Raw genomic sequence first — 20,606 nt, forward strand, 5'->3', positions numbered from 1 at the left:
GCTATCTAACTATAAACAAAACAAAAAATTTGACGAAGAAGTTTGTCCACAAATTGAAAAGAAAGTCCAAAAACCTTCAAGTCAATTGCCATGAAACTTCATAAGAGTCCAATGCGGTGCTTAAAGTCGTCAGATGTTGAGAACACTTCTACATCCACAAAATACCCAAATTTAAAAGAAAGTACCTTATTTTTACAAGTTGAAAATAAGTTTTGATAGGTATTATATAATAGAGCTTATAAGATAACACTTTCACCACATCCACATAATACCAAATTTTGGAGCTTCGTATGTTATAGCTACTTCTATCTTTCTTAGTTCAATAAGCTACTTCTACCTTCTTTTTGTTTTGCATTCTTTTCCTTATCAAAAGGGAGTAATACATGATGAGCAATTTGCATACTCATTTAACTGGCATCCTTACAATAAATTTTTCATGAATTATAAAAAAATTAAAGCAAATTTCCAGATAATGCCTAAAGTTCCCATAAATAATAATAATAATAAAGATAATTCCTAAAGCCCTAAAGTTAAACATTCGATATTTTAAAAATAAAATGTTAATTTAAACATATCAAGAAAATCTATTTTGTTTAATACATGAATGAGTTTCCTATAATAAATAAGATACAAAATTGCGGGCCCTGTTATCTAAAAGGATATAGGAATCATAGGAGATGGGCTTGGGGCCTAACGGCCCAGTCCGAGGACATTCACTTGTCCGAGGATAATTAAAGAAATGTATTGTGGGACCAGAATAGGAAAAAGGGATGGAGGTCATGAGCAGTGGCCCAAACTGCGCCCGATGATAAGACTCATCTCAGATACCATGGTCCGAGGTGGATATAACTATCTGACTATTCAGGGTACCCCGCAAAGTTGCATTAGAACTGGATAGTGAACATGGAACAAGGGAAGAACCGGGGAAGATAACAAATATCTTGTGGAATTGCTACCTCCACATTAAATGCTTCCCAACTAACTCTCTGGCCGCATTAATGTGGAGGTGATACTTGAACAGTAATCAAGCAGCTTTATGGCTACTAAGTGAAGGTTCCGGGAGGTGCTGGATGGGACAGAAATGAGTTCTAAGAACAGAGCCTACACGTGTACGATGAAAAGAGAGTAATGAACGGAGTATATAACAAGAAAGTGGGTGACATTAGGAGAGGACTTTTGGAAAAACGAAAAAAGGAGGAGAAGAAGGAGAGAACTCAGAAAAATACCCCCTGAAACCTAGCCGAGGAGAGTTTTTATCATCTTGAAGTGCCTTTTTTTTACTGCACTGTAACCATGACCTTTCCTATCAAGTAGAACTAGTTCTTGCACTCACGCTCTAAAAATTTATTATTTGGGCTTGTTGGGTTAGAAACCCATCCCTGTTCTAGGTCCAATCCAATTTGAGTCCCTACAAAAATGTTTGGATTTAAATATTAATGATCTAACCACCGCGCACCTTTAATGCGATGGTCACTCCACAAGTATAAATACTCGCAGGGTGTAGGGGGCAAGGGCCGAGGTTCAAGTCTTCAGGAGGGAGCTTCACACACATATACACTTAAATTAGGCTAGAGTAGAAATTCTATCTTGTATTAAAAAAATAGATATATATATATATATATATTAATGATCTAAACACCACATCACATCAAAAAAGGGGATCTAAAATAAACCAAAGGGAAATGATTTGCTGCAAAATAAGTTATAGTAACTCTTGTAAAATACATACATATCAAGTAGCCATTTGGTGAAAAATTCAATGCTAACAAGGAAGTTTTCATTTATATATAAGTCTGGACAGGTGTTTATTTGAGGCATTGACATGTGTGCTTTTTTGCGAGAATTGCTGTAACTTAGTTTACAACAAATCTTTTTCCTAGACAAAAACAAAATTATTTTTTTAAATAACATTACTTTAATAAGTATCAGTAAAAAAGTTCCATGCTATAAATTAATTAACTACATCAACGAATCTTGTGCACTTACAAATTATTTTTAGATTTGAAGTGTCGCAAACTCTTTTGAGATTCCTTCTCCCAAAAAAAAAAAAAAAAAACTCCTTCAAGATTGTCTCATTAGATACAAAATAAGGTTTTGTTTTTTATTTTAAATAAACGATGGTCAATTTATTGAGATTTAAAAATGGAAATCTCAATTTTAAATCGTGGGTTCTAGTCAACTCAATTGGTAAAGTCTCTGATGGTTGAATAAGAGATCTGAGATTCAATTCCTACCTATACCAAAAATTGGTTGGTGTCTTGGTCTGATGATAAAGAGCTATCATCAAAAGAAACAATCCTTAAGCCAAACTTGGGAGCCCTTCTTAGTCCTCATCTTAGCTAGGGCTGAACTTTCTATCATTGCATGTAATATTTCTAGTCTGATATAAAATATCTCTTATATCAAATATACCAAATCAACCATGTGCTTCACGACCAACTCTTGTAGTCTCCCCTACAATATTAGTAATAATTCTTACAATGAATACTTTTACTTTCTTTCTTTCTTTCTTTTTCCTTGTTTCATAACATGGGACTTAAAAGTAAGTTTTATTTTGTTTTTCCCTTAAAAAAAGTAATTTCTTTCTTAAATAATTGAATTGTTACATGAACTGGAAAATGGAAAATTGAACTTCAATTCTTTTCATAAGGAAATCAGTAAATATTACTAAACTATAAGCTCTTCTCTTGAAGTAGCAACTAAAAAGTAAATATTAATGTAACATAAATCAATATATTTTATGCCAATGACTGCATTGTTACATAATAAATCAATTGTGATGAGTGATGGCTTTGTTTTACATCAGTAGTTATCGACCAAGTGAATCTTTAAAACTCTAATTGAGTATTTCTTAAAGTTCAAGCAGCTCTCATGATCTACCTACCAATAAATAGTCAAATTTATACTTATCCATTTGTTGATTTATATTGAAATTAACAAGCTCATATATATCTAAACTAAATAATTAAAACTTCAATGAGTTGGTATAATGGCTCTGAGTTCTGACTTCTAAAAACATCATGAAAACCATGAGGTGTTGGGTTCAAAACCCCTAACCCCATCTCTTATGGATTCCAATTAATTAAGTCAATTTATTCTAATTTAGATTGGAATAAGAATAAGATCCCCTTCTATTTAATATTCAATTTTCGTTCAATTTTCATCAATCACACAAAATTAAATAAATGTCAAGTGTCTTGCATTTTACTAAAAATTGGAGGAAATTGAAGGATTTAATGGGAGGGAATCTTATCCCAACATTATTTTATGAAAGAATTTCTAAACTTCTTATCATTTATTCAAATACAAATTTCATTGAGAAACATTTTAATAATACAATATTCCTTTGTACCTTTTCAATGAATTTTTATAATGGAATAATTTTATTAACTTTTTAATTTTTTTTTAATCAAAATCAATTGTATCATAATATCTAAATTTGAATTGTGAAGTAAAAACTAGGCATATTAATGGAGTAGTTCAATAAACTACTTCCACCTTCTTTTTCTTATCAAAAGGGAATAATACATGAATAGCAATTTGTATACTCAATTAACTGGCATCCTTACGAGGAGATTTTCATGAAGTGCAAAAAATTTTAAGATAATTCTAAGATAATGCCTAAAATTCCCTTTAAAAAAAAAGGATAATTCCTAAAGCCTAGACATTCCATATTTTAAAAACAAAATGTTAATTTAAACATATCTTGAAAATCTACTTTGTTTAACATATGAATGAGTTTCATATAATAAATAAGGGCATGTTTGGTATAGGAGGACTTTTGTTTTTGTTTTCAAAACAGTGAGAAAATAATTTTCAAAAAATTGAATGTGAAACTAGTTTTTAGAGAATAATTTTTACATTATATGTGTTTGGATCTCACTTTTAAGAACTGTGGGGCCCGTGGGCCTGATAACCACAGCCCACCGCATAGTAGGCCCAAGGCCAACGCCGAGGAGGACTGACCAGCCAAGGCTAAGTCAGACAAAGCTTCTTTTGTAACCCACGCCGAGAACCTGTTCGTCCTCGGCATTCTAAGGATAACTTTTGGGAGGGGACAAGCCCGCACTTAATGCATTCACCTAACCCCTCTGGCCGCATTAATGGGGATATAACCCCTTGGCAGGGCAACGTTGATCAGAGTGAACCACTTGAGTACTGATAAGGCCCCTGATGGGACGGACGGCCAGAAGAAAGGCAAATGGATGATCAACAGATGGAATAAGGAGATAGGCAGATGGAAACTATATAAGAAAAGCAAGTAAAGTAAAAAAAGGGGGGGGGGAAAAGAGAGAAGAAAAGGGTCTCCTCGGCCATGGCCGAGGAGCATCCCCCCATTTGTAAAAAAACTCTTAGTATTTTTTATAAAAGAAAGTTCATGCATGGTGATCGACGGCCAGCGTCTAAACCTTTAACCCACTCTCTATAAATTTATTGTTTGGGCTGGATTGGGCTGAAAACCCATTCATATTCAGGGTCAATCCAAATTAAGTCCCTACAAGAACAATTTTCAAAATATATTTTTTATAAAAAAAAAAAAAATGATGTTTGGGAGACCATTTTACTTTGAGATTTAAAAAAAACAAAAATTATAGAAAGTAGTGTGTAGATTACTTTTTTTTTTTTTTGGATAATTAATTATAAGCTTCAAAATTGAAGTGTGGGAGTAAAACTAATGTACCTTTTTTATTTTTTATTTTTATATAAGGATAAACTTCAAATTTGTGATAAAGAGAAGCTTCTTAATTTAAGATATAGAAGAGTTTTGGCAAATCTATGGAGTCCACTATTTTCATTTTATTTACAACAATGCCATTAAAATCATTTTATATATCTTGAAAACATCCTCTTGATCATTTTCAAAATCTTGTTTTCAACAGGGAAAATAAGAAATAATTTTATGAAAATTGTATTTAGAAAACATTAGCTAAACAATAGATTCAAGTGTGGAATCCACCATTTTATATTTTTCAATACAAAAAATTTTATTTAAATCCTCTTATTAAACAGACCGAAGATACAAAATATTTGGATTTAAATATTAATTGTAAACACCACATCACATCACAAAATGGGATCAGTTAATAAAATAAACCAAAAAAAAATTATTTAGAAAAAAACTTTTAAAATAACATTACTTTAATAAGTAATAGTAAAAAAAAAAAAAAATCCATGTTATAAATTAATCAACTACATTAACTAATCTTGTGCACTTACAAATTATTTTTAAATTTTAAGGGTTCCAAACTCTTTTTTTAGATTCCTTCTAAAATTAAAAAAAATAAAAATAAAAATAAAAATGAAAATAAAAAACTCCTTTGAGATTGTCTCATTAATTACAAAATAAGTTTTTATTTTTATTTTAAATTTTGTAATAAACTATAGTCAATTTATTGAAATTTGAGTATAAAAATCAAATTGTAAAAGTGATAGAATAAAAGGTGGACAATCCTCAAGCCAAACTTGGGAGCCCTATGTATTCCTCATCTTGTAGTGTACTTGCCAAATCATGAGCAACTCTCTTACAATGCCCTATTAAATATAGGAAAAAGAAACAATTAATGATCCTCATAATAAAGTTTTCCAACGTATCGACTAACCACTTACGTTTATCTAATACATACATTCAATTCATCTTTTATCTTTCCTTCTATTTTTTAAAGAATATTGCAATTAATCAATTAATGTATTTTTTTCTACCAAAAAATTTAAAGATAAAATATAAATTTATGTTATGTGGTGTTTGGTACGGGGTAATGTTTTAGGATTCCTAGGAATGTTTAAAGATTCCCTTGTTTGGTTGCAAATTACGCCAGGAAATTAGATGCTAGGGGAATCTGGATTCCCCCTTTAAACCCCTCACAGTAGGAATGCGAATTCCCTTTAAAACAAGTGGGTATCCAGATTTCCAAGTTTAAAGGAAATTGTATTTTTTATAAATTGACAATTTTAACCCTTTTTCCTTATCATTTAAGCAATTAAAATAAAATATAAAACAAATCATCAATATCTTTTCTCTTGTCTTTATCTTTTTCCGCCAAAATAACACAAACAGGATAGACAACTCTGTTGATATATTCTTTAACAAAGTTCTATCTAGGTTTCACGTGTGGAAAAAAAAAAAAAAGTTCGAAGAGGACCCTCCATTATTGCCAGGTATTTACTTTTGCTGTTGTGTATGTGTTGCTCAACAAATTATTAATAGTTTATATTTTGTTTTTCATTATTTATTTAGAGGAAGTTTTTTTTTTTGAAGGACTTGGTAGTTCACATTCAAATCTAATGATAGAATAGGAAAAATAAATAATGTATTTAAGATTCCTAAGAATAAACCAAACATTATCATCTCACATTCCTAGGAATCTTAAAAGGTTCTCAATGAAACCAAACATAGGAATAACTACATTCCTAGGCATCCAGATTGCAATGAATCACATTCCTAGGGATCTAGATGATAGGAGTAATATAGATTCTCCCGTACCAAACACCACATTAGGATCATGTGTTTTGGTATTGTCAAACCATGCGGAATAATATGTCTTTTATTGAATTTTGATGTGTCTTAAAGCTGTAATTGAAGATCAAGTTGAAGACACAAAGTTTGCTTAAGAAAAATGCATTTTCAGCACATTTTCAGCATGTACCTCGATAGCAATCTCGATGCCTCTCGATAGCAGTCTCGATACTACCTCGATACCTATCGATAGAAGCTCGAAACCTACTGCCTCCTCGATAGCAGTCTTGACACTACCTCGATAGCAGTCTGGATGACTCGGAGATTGTCATCAACTCTCTAAGGGAGGAGTCTACTTCTATGTCCTCTTTTGGTTATTTGATCCAAGATGCTAAGCTTATTACAGATTCATAGCTTTCTTCTTAGAAAAAATAAAATAAAATACCACGTCAAGTTTTATAATTTTTTAAAGATAATTTTAGCTTACGACGTCCACTCTTGATGATAACTCTTTATCATTAAACCAAGGTACCAAATTAGGGATGAAAATTTTTCCCCACCTCGTTTAATCCACTCCTCCCCACTTTACCCCGCGCGGGTTTTTCCCGTCTCGCAAAAGTGGTGGGGCAAGGATGGGGCAAGATTTCAATCCTGCACCACGGGGCAGGGTGGGGTGGGGATGGGTTTAAACTTTTTAGACCCACCCCGCCCTGCCCCTCCCTGTCCTCGCCCTGCCTCGCGTTGCTAAGAGTTATAATTGTAAATTTTTTATACCCTAAAACCCTACTATTTAAACAAACATATCAGTATTAGTTTATTTTATTCTACATAATGTGGTTTTCTGCCTTTATTTTATTATGTGTTATACTATAAGATTTTATTTTTATTTTTATTTTTTATGATTGTCTTGTTAAATACTTGGATATATTATTTAACTTTTTCTAAAAATTGATTTGATTTGATGGGATAAATTTAGTTGTAATTTCAAGTATATTTTTATCAATGAAATAAGTTTCATTAAAAAAAATTGTACTAGTTGTAAGGCAAATTAACAAAAAGTAGAGTTTTATGAGGTGGGGTGGAACCCCAAAGGGCGGGGATGGGGTGAAAAAGTTTTCCTCATCATGTGAGGCGGGGTGGGGATGGGGCAAGATAAAACTATGCGGGGCGAGGACGAAGACCCCATCCTTCGGCCCCGCCCCACCCCATTGCCATCCCTATACCAAATGGTTTTTGGAGATTGTCATCGACTCTTTAAGAGAGGAGTCTACTTCTATGTCCTCTTTTGGTTATTTTATCCAAGATGCTAAGTTTATTGCAAATTCATAGCTTTATTCTATAAAAAAAAATACCATGCCAAGTTTTTTATTTTTTTAAAAAAGTTTTAATTTATAACGTTCAATCTTGGTGATGACTTTTTATCATTAAACTAAGACATTAATTGGTTTTTAATGTAGGCAAGGATTGAAAGCTAGATCTTTTATTTGACAACAAAAGACTTTACCAACTAAACTAACTAGAACTCACAAATACTACTCCAAGTTAAATTACAAGTCACACGAAATAGTATAAATTATTTTTTAGAACTACTAAAATGACATTGATTTCTAACCTATATAATAAATAAATACGAAAATTATATTGAAAAAAAAAAACTAAAACAGTTAGACCAAAAGTAGAATAACCTAATCCCTTCCATCCAGATAATATCCTAGGATTTTATCTCAAGTAAACTCTATTACATAATGAATTCAAAGGGTTATAGAATATAGATACTTCGATACTGAATCATAGTTCAATCTAGAAAAAATTAAAACAATATTTAACTAATTTAATTGAAGCCTTCCCATAAAAAATAATAATAGTAGTAGCAATTTAAGCCTAAACTCCAAATGTTTTTAAGATGAACAAGGTTTGGGTTCAGTTCAGTGCATCCTTTGCATAGGACCCAATATAATATACATAACTGAACCGTGACATAAAGAGACTTGTGGTTCGGCGGCAACATATCAGGTCTAGTGCACAAAACTGAAAACACTCGACCCAAGAGTTGTCCTTGCAAGATACTTCTAATTATCATGATTAAAAAACTATGCAGTTTCTACCCTTTTGTTTTTTAGCCCAATGCAGTTTCTACCCTTTTATTTTGCGTTTTCAGACAGAAACACATGTTACGGTAACTCATTTAAGCATTTACAATAAGCACGCCCATGATTTAAGGAAATTATTTATATGGGCTTTGGCTCAAGTAGTTGGGTAATAAATATAGAATTTGAATAATTTTTATTTTTATTTTTTCCTTCTTACCAAATAATACTCTGTAATAATAATTGAGAAAAGTCAACAGATTCCCGCATTAGTTTAGAAAATATGTTTAGAAAATTTTAATAGAAAAAGAAATAAATAATCAACTTTTTGACAACTTTTTATAGTTTTCGTGAAAATTGTATTAAACTTCCATAAAATAATTGTATTTTTGTTAACTAAACCTATAATAATAAATAAAGGATGTCATTTCTCTTGTCATGAGAAACAAATAGAGAGATGCTACGTCCACAACATTTTTACAACAAATCATAGGTGGTTAATTATTATTGGTTCAAATTTGAACCTAACACTAAAATTACTTTTTTGCCTCAATAATAACAATCCGTAATAACCTGCCACTTAGAATTTGTTGTAAAAATGTTATGGACATATCATTTCTCAAACAAAAAAAGATGTTTTAGATATGCATTCACCTAAAAAAGAATGGGGGAAAAATCTAAAATGGGAAATTTTATAAAAGTAAAAGGACTGTTTTCTCCTTAAGGGTTGGCATTCTTAGTTGGTTTATACATAGTAATAGTATATAGCTAATAGTCTAGTCTTTTTATTATTATTATTATTTTTTTTTTTATATACAAGATAGAATTTATACTTTAACCTAATTTAAGTGTATATGTGTGTGAAGCTCCCTCATATAATCTTGAACCTCAGCTCTTGCCCCCACACCCCACAAGCCTTTATACTTGTAGAGTGACCATCGCACCAAGAGTACGCGGTGGTTAGTCCAGTCATTTCTAAAAAACAAAAACTGTCCAATTTTAAAATAGTTTCCGTTAATTACATGGCCAGACTTGTAGAAATTGATGGAATTTCATAGCTAAATTACACTATGTTATACTTGTGACTGATCATCTCAGAACCATTGTTTCTTCTAATCCAATAAAAACGATTCACAAAAACATTAAGAATAAAATTTGCTATGATTTTGATGCCAAAAGACAATGATATATGAAAAAAAAAAAAAAAAAAGATTTCAAGTATCTTATCCTGATTGAAGGAATTGTTAGGACCACAATTTGAAGGGTAAGAACCATCCCTGTAATTAGGCCAAAGCCCATGAATGCCAAAATCTGTAATTAGGCCGAAGCCCATAAAAGCCTAATACAACAATTATGCTTTCATATTTGGCAGAACTAAGATTGACATTGGACCATCTTCTCAAAAAAAGAAAAAAGGAAAAGAAAAGAAGATTGACACTTGACCTCTGGTAAAGATTAGGATAAAGACATGCATAGCGCACACACCTAATATAAAAAAGATTGGATTTTGATTGGTTTGAGAATCAAAAACTTTTTATTTTTTTATTTTTTTATTTTATGTTTTTGGGTTATAGAAAATTAGAAACACATTTTTCTTTCATCAATTACATCTCAAAATGCTTTCACATTTATAACATAGCCAGACTGATGATTGATAAGTCCTACGTACACACCATGGACAGCTCAATGCAATGAAATATTCTTCTATTCAAAGATTATTCTTTTGAAAAATGCCCTTGAAATCTGATAGCCCACAACCTAACATTGAGTTCATGTTCAGTCTAGCGTGAATGCCACAATGAGAGTCCAATTTTTGGTAAATCTCTTTGTGGATGGAGAGAAGAGAACTGAGTTTGGGAGAATGGGTTTTCAATGACTCTAATTATTAGGGTTTATTATATTTGAAGCTTTGTTAAAGGAAAAGTAAAGAAGCTAATAGTCTAACTCAATAACATTATTAGATTTTATAATTTTTTTTTTTCAATGGGGAGAACCTAGATTTGAATCCCCAACCATACTCAGCAAAAAAATAATACTGTAATACACTAAGTTCATGTGTCAATGTTTGTTAAAGGAATTTTATTTGGAGAGATTTTGTCAAACAAAATAAAGTGAATCAAACACTAGGACTAGAAGGCTCATGTTTCTTTTGAGTCCTTCGTTTGAATGAAGAAATAAAATTTCACTTGTTTGAATGAAATTTGTGTACCTTTGTGAAGTATGGTGGGTTGTTTGGGGTAAGCAAATTAAGTGTATTTTTGTTAGAAGACCTCCCCTCAAAAGGAGAAAAAAAAAAAAGGTCACTGAAGACCAAATCAATACATTGATTTCAAGATAAAATTTAAAGGATTAATTATTAAAGAAATTTGTTGGATTGAGAAAAAAAAAATATGCAATTAAAATTCTAATTTTTTTTTTTAAAAATTTTTGTATGTAATATTATAATCCTATTGTAAATATATTGTAATGTATTATCAAGAAAAATGTACGAGAAAATATAGCTCTTTAGACTTTTGTCCCGTAAATATAGGTCATAAGAGTACTCACAGCAGTGGTGCTATATTGGTATATTGGTATTTTTTAGCTCCCCAAACATCAAAAAGCATGCTCCAGCAATGGAGCTAAATCTTTTTTTTTTTTTTTGCCCCATTACTACAATGCACATCTATAGATAGATGTGCACTGTTCATGAGAGCTAAACAAAAAAAATATTATTTTACTCCCAGCCCCGATTAAAATAATATTCCCTTAAACTCTCTCAAAATCGTCTCTCACTTTCTCTCTCCCCTCTCAGCCTATCTCTCTCTCTCCTCGCTGCCTAGACTTTACAATTAGCCTCTCATCATTCTCGGCCGCACGTTCTCCGATTGAGAGATCGGTCTCTCACTCTTAACTATCGTCATCATTTTCCTCACCATCGTCAGATCGTTCCTCATCTCGGTGTTGATGCTTGGCTTCGCGATCATGTGCGCGAACAGTGCGTTTAGAGTTCAAAAGGATCTCTTCCTCGACGATCAAGAGCCAGGGAATTCTGGATTCCTCGACAACGCTGCCTCTTCCGCCGTCGCATGTGTTAGACCCATTCCGCCGATCCACCTCAGACCCACTTCTCTTCCGCCAATCAAACCCACGCCGACACTATCCTCCTCACCAAAGCCCAGCTCTATGATTGGTGATTTTTTATTTTGTTTGTGATTGGTTATTTTGTTTGGTCTGGGTTGAGGAAAAAGTTTGGAGATTTGGGTTGGTGGTTAAAAAAAAAAAAAAAAAAAAAAGGGACAAGTGGACTAGTGGTGGTGGTGGTGGTGGTGGTTGTGGTTGTGGCTGTGGCTGGTGGTAGAGGTGGTTGTGGTTGGTACTGTGGATGTTTTTTGGGTAGTGGGATATATTATTTTATTGTAGTGGATGTATTATTTTATTGTGATATTTATATTATTTTATTGTATTGAAAGCTAAAATAGATCCACTGCTGCAGCATGTGTGTAGGTAAAATAGATAAAGTAACTTTTGGTGGAGCTAAATAACTAAATTTATAGCTCCACTGATGTGGATGCTCTAAGGCCAAACCACATAAGCTCTCATGTTTTCTTTCTTCTTCTTCCTTTTTTCTTTTCCATCACAAATTTTTGTACTTTTAGTTTTAACTACTCTTTGTTGAATAAATGGTCTTAAAGTTTTGTTCGAAGGGTAGGAAGAAAAATTGGAGACTGCAAATTGTAATTGGTCTTAAATTATCCAAAAAAATATGTTGGATGGTGACTTTCTTTTTCCTTTTTTTTCTTTTTTTTTTTTGAGAAATATTTTTTTTATTAAGCTATATTTAGCTGTTTCGTTTCACCTCCATCACCAGTCCATGGCAATAATATTAATGCGTTTATTCTCTTTGTCAAGAACTAGATTTTAGACTCGTGAAACTCATATACTAGGAGTGTAAATTGATTCTCTAACAAGCCCATGCCTAGCTATTACAAAGCCCAAAAGTACATGTAATATACACATGAACCTTTGGAACTCTATGTACTATGCAAAGAACACAATGGATTCTTTAACAAGCCCATGTCAAGCTATTACAAAGCCCAAAAGGATCCCAGTTAAGATTGTTTGACCCATCTCTTCTACTTCGGAAGACTCTCACACAAAACCTTCCAGAATTTTGTCCAACGAGAGAAAAATTATTCAGACAAAAAGAAGCAAATAATGTAGATAGCTTCAACTGGTGGTCTCAAAGTAGCATCTTTTGATATACAGATCAGTCCTAAATTAAATTGATTGGAATAATCTACAAGTTCCAAAACAATGACTTTTAACTGATTTTTATTTTTATTTTTTTATAAACATCTTTTAACTTATTTAACTGAACATTAAAGTAAAGATATAGACCATATGTATCTTCAAAGAATTAAACTTCAGGAAAAAGTCAAATCCTTATTTCCTAGATAATAGAGTTCATAAATTGATGATAGATTTTCCTTGTTAAGAAGAAGAATGACAATTTTTATTTTTTATTTTTTATTGAAGACTTGAGTAGCTATATTAAGTCCAAAGGGGATTTCAATAAATTGATAATGTCTTCTAGTTCTAGGAGTGGCATAGATTCCTAGTTGGAATTCTTTGAATATGACATACACCTTACTCAGGTGTTTGTTTGAAACTATTGGAGCCTTTTTTGGGTTACCGAAACCCAATCTCCTTATTTAGGATTTATTTAGGATTAATACGCACAAATCCATATCCATTAGCAGCCAAAGGTGATAAAATTCTTCTTTTTTATTCTAAATTAATCAATAAACTATATTACTACTAATTAGAAAATTAAAATATCATGCCTATTTATTCTAATTAGTAGTAATATACTTTATTGATTAATTTAGAATAAAAAGAAGAATTTTATCATATCTTTAAAAAAATAATTAAAATTTTATAGACCAATACAGAGAAGATATGACTTATTGCTCAAATTAGAATTATGAATAAGCTTGCCATCACTTTTGTGGGGTGCAGCAATTCGATAAGGTAGCATTGCCATGTGTCGTACCAGAGGCCGAGAAGGCTAGGGCAAGTCCGAGGAGATCCCACCCTCGAATGGAGGGGCCACGTCAATGGCTCGTTACTAGAGGAGGTCCTACTGTAGAGAAATAACTTAGGAGAGGGGGTTAGCCCTAACGTAACTGGGGGGATGGTAGTTGCCACCCCATTTAATGCATCCCACCAAACTTCCTGACCGCATTTATGTAGAGAAGACCCCCTCCTGAACAGAGCTGCCTTGGTTGCCGCATCTCACAGAAGCTTTGGGAAGGTGCCTGATGAGATGATTAACACTCGAGCGGTGGCTTGCATTATCAACAAATGTAAGGCCAAGATTATCTAAAAGGGTCTATATAATGTAAAAGATCCTCCAAGGAGAGGGGGATCAGAAAACCGGTAGAAAGAACACTGTAGCATAAAGGACTGAAATTGTATTCAAGCCTTAGAGTGATATATTCAAGAATTACTCTCCTCGGACTTTGCCGAGGGGAAATTTCTTTGCAAAAGACTTGTTTTCCTCTGTTTTTCCTTGCTTCATCATCATCTTTGGTCTGTTGTGAGCGTTGTCCAATCCATAGAAGCCTAGTTTTTCAGCCCACCCTCTAAAAATTCATTGTGTTGGGCTTTATGGGCCTGAGTCCTTCTATTGTTTGGGCTTAGGAATCAAAACTTGCCCTTACAACTTTATTATAGAGTAGGTGACAAATTACAGTAATTTGTTCCAAGAGTAAACATAAACAAATTATTACTAGTAAATAATGATAAGAGATATATTCCTCTAGCTAGTCCTCAGCCACAATCTTTAGAACTTAGGAAACTGGACTTTTGAAGCACATCTTCGTTTTGGAGGCACTGGACACTCAATGATTTCTGACCCAGAACTGTCCACACAGAAGTAGATTTGGTAAAGTTGGCTGTTACCATGTGAATCTTTATTGCACTCTATCCTAGGAGTGTACCCAATGCCCTTTATTATTGCTCTTACAATGTTGCCTAAGCTGTAAAATCCATCATCTGGTTCAATTATTGCAACCCTGAGTATTTGTAGCAGGTTTACTTTTTTCTTTAGATTGAGAGCTGCTTCAAAGTATGGTCAACTTGAGATTCTGAGCATGTCCCATGTTTTTCCCATTCATGTGACCAGAACCTAAAGCCATTGCTACTTGGGCAGCTAAGTGATGGCCAATCCTTTTGCAGATTGGTCATGAGGTCTGAGAGCTACAGAAACCATCATATATACATGAATCACATGCATAAGAAAATTTAAGGCAAAATATGTATTATATAAACTGAGCAGACAGACTTATAATTAACTTGGGCAAAATGTCCTAGCTTGTGAAATACCAAACTCAAAAGAGGCTGAAGTGCATGACAATAATTAGAATTCTCCTTTTTCATAGAATTTGATAATTACAAAAATGAGGAAGAGAAGACTTGAAAATGGTTTTAACAATTCTGATGTGGGATTCAAACCTAAGTTCTCCTTGTAAAGATAATTACATAATATCACTAAATGACAAAGCTGTTGATAATAGTGTGCTTTACATTTGGTCTTTGAAGTGGATAAGAAAATTGGAGTGCATGAACATGTCCTTGTTCATATATATATATAAATATATCCTAAGGGCAGGGGTTTCACATTTTACACACTGCTTTTTTACATGATTTAATTTAGAGTGGCCATATAAAATGTGTAATTAATTTCCATATGGGAGGTCTAATCTTGTATTCAATTTGCAAAAAAGAGAAGACAAACTTTTTGTTTTTTGAGTGGCCATGATATAGAGAATAATTTGAGATGTTTGAAAGCATTTACTTTCTCTTTTTCCAATGAATGGAAAATATTATTAGCAAGTTCTTGGGCAATTGATCGAGGCATAGATCTGTATTTTTTCACTTATAGATGCATGCATGGCATTTGTTAAAACAGATATAAAATAACCCTAGAAACTATGTCCCTAATCTTCAAATGCATGTTATTATATATGATAAGCTCAATTCAACTTCCACTAATAATTTATAAGATCATAGTACTAAAAATTATAAGTACCCGAGATTTCTCGAAAACACTGTTAGGATCACAGTTTGAAGGATATAAGCCATCCTTGTATTCAGGCCAAAGTCCATGAATGGTGAAATCAGTCGCAGGCTTTCCTGTCTCAGGATAGCAACTACTGTGCTGAGTCACAGTATGCTCCTGGCCACTGCATACATTCACATATGATGTTTGAAACAATAAAAGAAAGTTTTTAAGTTTTGTAAACCCCCATATTAATTTAGAGGAGAAAAACGTTTATGAAAATTATATCAAACACCAAACTCACCTGTAGAACGAAATAGAAGAAATCAAAATCCTTTGAAAGGCAAAGAACAGATAGGTATTGTAATATCAAAAGCTTTATCAAGATTGAATAGTTGAGCCTCATCTTAATTTATTTATTTATTTTTTGGGGTTCCCTTTTTCCTTTATCAACTTTGTTGGATTGCTTTTTCATTTATTAAAGAACATAATGGGGTAGGTTTGAGTTTGAAGCTGAATTTCTGGGCAGAATGTAAATGTTGTGAACTGAATATCTGGGATTAGCAGTCTTGTTAGTTTATCGTGTTTGCTTGTGCGCCATGACTATTATGAGATGGCTTCCCTTCCCAATTTCCTGATAAATTCATGACATTTTGTTCTCCTTGATATATCATGCTAGTACTGAGGTGGGAAATCTGAGTGAAACCTAATTCTTGGAGTAGAAGCCAAATCTTGGTTCATTATTATGGAAGCCATAGTAAAGAAAATCCATCAACCCCATAACTATATATATGTAGTCTAGAGGTCTTTTTCTTTGGCATTGCCATGTATTGGTGCTTGGATTGGCTTCACTTTTAGTTTTAGACCAAGGTTCAAAACGGATGCTGAATTAACTCACTACTCTTGTCAGCACGTATCGTGGTGAAGGCTAGTGCTATTGCCTCAAAAACTGCACACAAAAGCGTTTAGTGCTTGCAAATAAAATGAGTAATAGCACAAATACAACTGTTATAACTTTTTTTTGTTGTTGTTGTAGTGTGATGATAGCAATCAAATGTTAATAAAATTTCTGTGGGGTCTGTTAGAATAATGTGCCCAACATAATATATATATATATATATATATATATATATAATGCCTTTATTATTAACAAATAAATATTCAGTCTCTTATGAAATTATGCAATATTTTTATGATGTAAGATATTGATATATTGAAATAGGTCTACTTGATTTAGTAGACTAAGATTATGAATTCATTCATTGTAGTCCTTGACTTGACCATATCTATCATGATGTAGCCTATTTTGATAGGTACATTGTTGGACCATGATGGAAATGAGGTGCAAGTTAAAATTGCTCAGACTATGGAAGACAATAAGGGCTAGTCTTTCGATGGTCAGTGCATAATAATCTCGGAAGTCCTTCCATAATGAGATTCATGCACGTTGAGTGTTGGCTTTAATAAATTTATCGTGTCAATACCAGTAACTTGAACTCCTATTAAAGGTGTTGTCATTATAGTAGTTCTGGATATGAACGATAGATGTATCCATGTATTAGCATGGAGTTACAAAAGTAATAACACATTAATGAACTTCTTCATTAATGAATCTAATTAATAAAGTTGTTTATTAACAAATGTAACATTTCTGTTACATGAAGTGTTATTAAGATAGGAAGGATTTTATAGCTGGTCATGTCCTTTCTGAATATTATAAATATTGTCAAGGCCACACTTGCAAGGGGGTGTAAAAGAGAAAATAAAGCTCTTGTTAATCCTGACCAGCTGGGGAGAGCATCCTGATTGCTTGTGAGGTCCTTGAATAACATAATCTAGTATGTAAATTTCTCACATCTTATTGTTGATTTTTATTGCATATGCACATGATATAATTGTTAATTGATAGATGTATTATATTTTTTCTCTTGAGTTATTACTTTTTAAGTATAATTCCAACAGGGTCATCAACAAAATATCCAATGATGAATCGGTGATACATGCTCATTGGAGTTGAAAATTAAATGGTAGATTTATTTTTAAAATTTAAACCTAAGAAATATAGTACTTGATCCCCTTCAAGAATTAAAACTAGTCCCCGCAGAAACTAAAATTAGCCCAAATAATCTAAAAATAAAATGGCCATGTTGGCCCATTCTTTGGTCCGTGGCCCCTAACAAACCCAACTTTACAAATCAAAAGTCCCTAACTGGCATGTGTATCATTGGCTGTGAAGTTGTGTGTATAGTTATGTGGTGCATGATAGTGTGTTGAGTTGATTAACATTTTGCTTTTTGCTATTTGACTGCACCTAAAGAATTCATTTAGTTTTTTTTTTTTTTTTTTTTTTTTTTTTTTTTTTTTTTTTTATCAAAACCTATTATTTTTTTAGTCAGATCAATATTGAACATATACTGAAATAATAATTTTTTTTTTTAATTTTGTAGATTATGTGACAATTAACTACAATTTAGCTTCAAGAAAAAAATGCAAATATTTCAAAAGTCAATGCTATGCAATATATTTTATTTTATTTTATTTGTAGATTAGGTGAAAGTTAACTGCAATTTAGCTTCAAGAAAAAAAAAAATGCAAATATTTCAAAAGTCAATGCTACGCAATATTGCAACCTATAATGCCAATATCTCAATCTCTAAAAATTCACAAACAAAATTTTATAAAGAATTTTTTTATTACGGAATGTGAATTTTTTACAGGCTCTTCATTTTGTACTTTGAAAAAGAGAGTGCTACTAAATTTAATATAGAATCAATCATAAATGATTTTAAAGGAATGTCTAGTTTCATTTTGATATAAGATTTAGGGTAAATAGCAAATTACACCCTTGAAGTTTGGGTTGTTGGACTTTACACCTCAAAGTTTCAAAACTTTGATTTTATACCCTGAAGTTTGGTTCTATTAACAATTCACCTCCACGATTAGTTTTTGCTATTAAAATAAAAGCTTACCTAGCACCATCCAAACAGTACAGTTTTTCCCAAGCTAAAATACAAAACACCAATCCTAAACTATATCGTTTTAGTCATATTCTAAAATCCTAAATCACTTTTATCATCACATCAGCTACTCCCAAATCGCATAGCAGGCCTCAACATGAGTTACTCAAATCTTATTACTATACCCACTCGGGCCCTTTGGGTCCGTCCCTGCCTGTACTGTCTTTAAAAAAAAATGGCCGGGTTATAAAAAAATTCAAAACCCTAATCATCCTCAAATCCTATTACTGTACCCACACCCAAATTTTATTACAAAAGGCCTGCTGCTAGTAAAGTCAAGGGTAGTCAGCTTAGTCTAATTGGGGGATTCTGAATTAGTGTCTATATGGTATATTTTTCAAACTCTTATTAAAATTGTGCAGTGTAAGGACATGTTCTCTCATTTGTTGGCGCATTTCTTTTATTGTTTACTGAAATTCATTTAGTTACATTTAGTTATTCATGTTTGAAATTTTTAATTTTTAGCTTATAGATCATAGGTATCTTCAAATTTCAAGAAAAAAAAAAATTTCCCAGGTAATAGATTTCACAAATGGATGAAAGAAAAAGCAAAATTTTCAAGAAACTCATAGACAATCAAAAATCCTATGCAACATTGGTTGGCTCAGCAGGCAGGGCTTGGTTATCTGGCCCCTGATCCAAGCAAAAAGTTTGGGCCATGGGGCTTGGGCTCAGTAGGATGTTTGGACTTTGGTTGGGCTCAGACTGGGATTACCGATTGGTGATTAGCTTCTGCTCTTGTCCATGGTGGATGATGGGCTAGTTGTAGAGAGGCCCATGATTTCCTGAATTGTCTAGCTCAATTGAACAAACACATTTTTTCTTTTTCTTTTTAAAAAAAGAGAATTACTTTTCGTCTTTCTTGAATTTGAGTTCAATTATGTTATAGTAATTCCTTAGAGGGTGTTTTATTTGAGAAAAAAGTAAGTGTTTTATGTATTCATTTTTAGTTTTTTGTGAGACTCACCACTGAAAAAACTAATATATTTTTACTTAGTTTTCATTTTTAGTATCTTAAAATTTGGATCTGAATACACATTTTCAGCATTTTTCATTTTAAGTGAAAACGAGTAGAGTGGCATTCTCGTTAATTTCTTGAAAATGACTAGAATCCACGAACTGTTAAGTCCTTTCAAGTCTGACCTACACAATAACTGTAGTGACTTGGGTAAGTAAAGAAAAAATGTGCTTTTCTCCTAAAATAGAGAACAATAGCCAAACTGAACTGAAATTATACATTCAAAACTGATTTCCAAATAGGCTCAAATGTGAAAATGAGCCATTTTTTTTATAATCAAATTCTTCAAAATGAATATAGAAAAGTGAAAATGAAAGTGAATACACCATTTTTTAAGAACCAATCATCACCTTAGGTTCTCTGTTTTTCCCTCACGCATGTAAGTAAAACTGGAGGGCACTTATATTCTAACATACCGTTAATTGTACCGACATCTGGAAGTTTGTCAAGGGACACTAACTTTTTGCGTGTGATAAATGAGCTGATGTAAGGCAACATGGCATATCTGGAGTCAAATAAATCACTTCATACATGGGGGACTTCTATTAGACCACAATATCATACCAGAATATGCCAAGAAGTATTTGTAGGAATATGAATCACTCCAAATAAATCTACAGCATTTACAGAGAATAGAATGGTGACAGCAGAAAAATAAAAGTTGTATTTGGTATCAAATGATATCATGTTAGCGGTATCGAAATCTAATAAGTGCAAAATATGTCAGCAAAAAATAACTACTCCACTAACAAATGAAAGACATATATATTAATGGGTAATTATTTTTATACATATATCTCTCATTTATTAGGTTTTGATATAAATGACATGATATCATTTAATACAAAATACTTTTTCTTCCTAGAGATTTCTATAATATGAAATGCGAAGGGTACCCAACATTGTGTCAAAGAGGGAAATTGGTCTATTTACCCCAATGATTGCAACTGTTGGTGTATGGGTTGAGGAAAGCCCAAGTTTTCTC

General features: G+C 32.4%; 1 protein-coding gene across 1 annotated transcript; it reads right to left on the bottom strand.

The window, feature by feature from the left end:
- Positions 1-14,368: 14,368 nt before the first annotated feature.
- Positions 14,369-15,992, bottom strand: LOC111987986 (ribonuclease 3-like). Its single transcript, XM_065782674.1, is given in 5 exon segments — positions 14,369-14,658; positions 14,661-14,784; positions 15,617-15,749; positions 15,751-15,770; positions 15,891-15,992. Coding segments are annotated over 5 exon segments (669 nt in total).
- Positions 15,993-20,606: the final 4,614 nt, after the last annotated feature.

Source organism: Quercus suber, unplaced genomic scaffold (genome assembly GCF_002906115.3).
Source record: "Quercus suber isolate HL8 unplaced genomic scaffold, Cork oak 2.0 scaffold_309, whole genome shotgun sequence".
Classification (NCBI taxonomy): Eukaryota; Viridiplantae; Streptophyta; class Magnoliopsida; order Fagales; family Fagaceae; genus Quercus; species Quercus suber.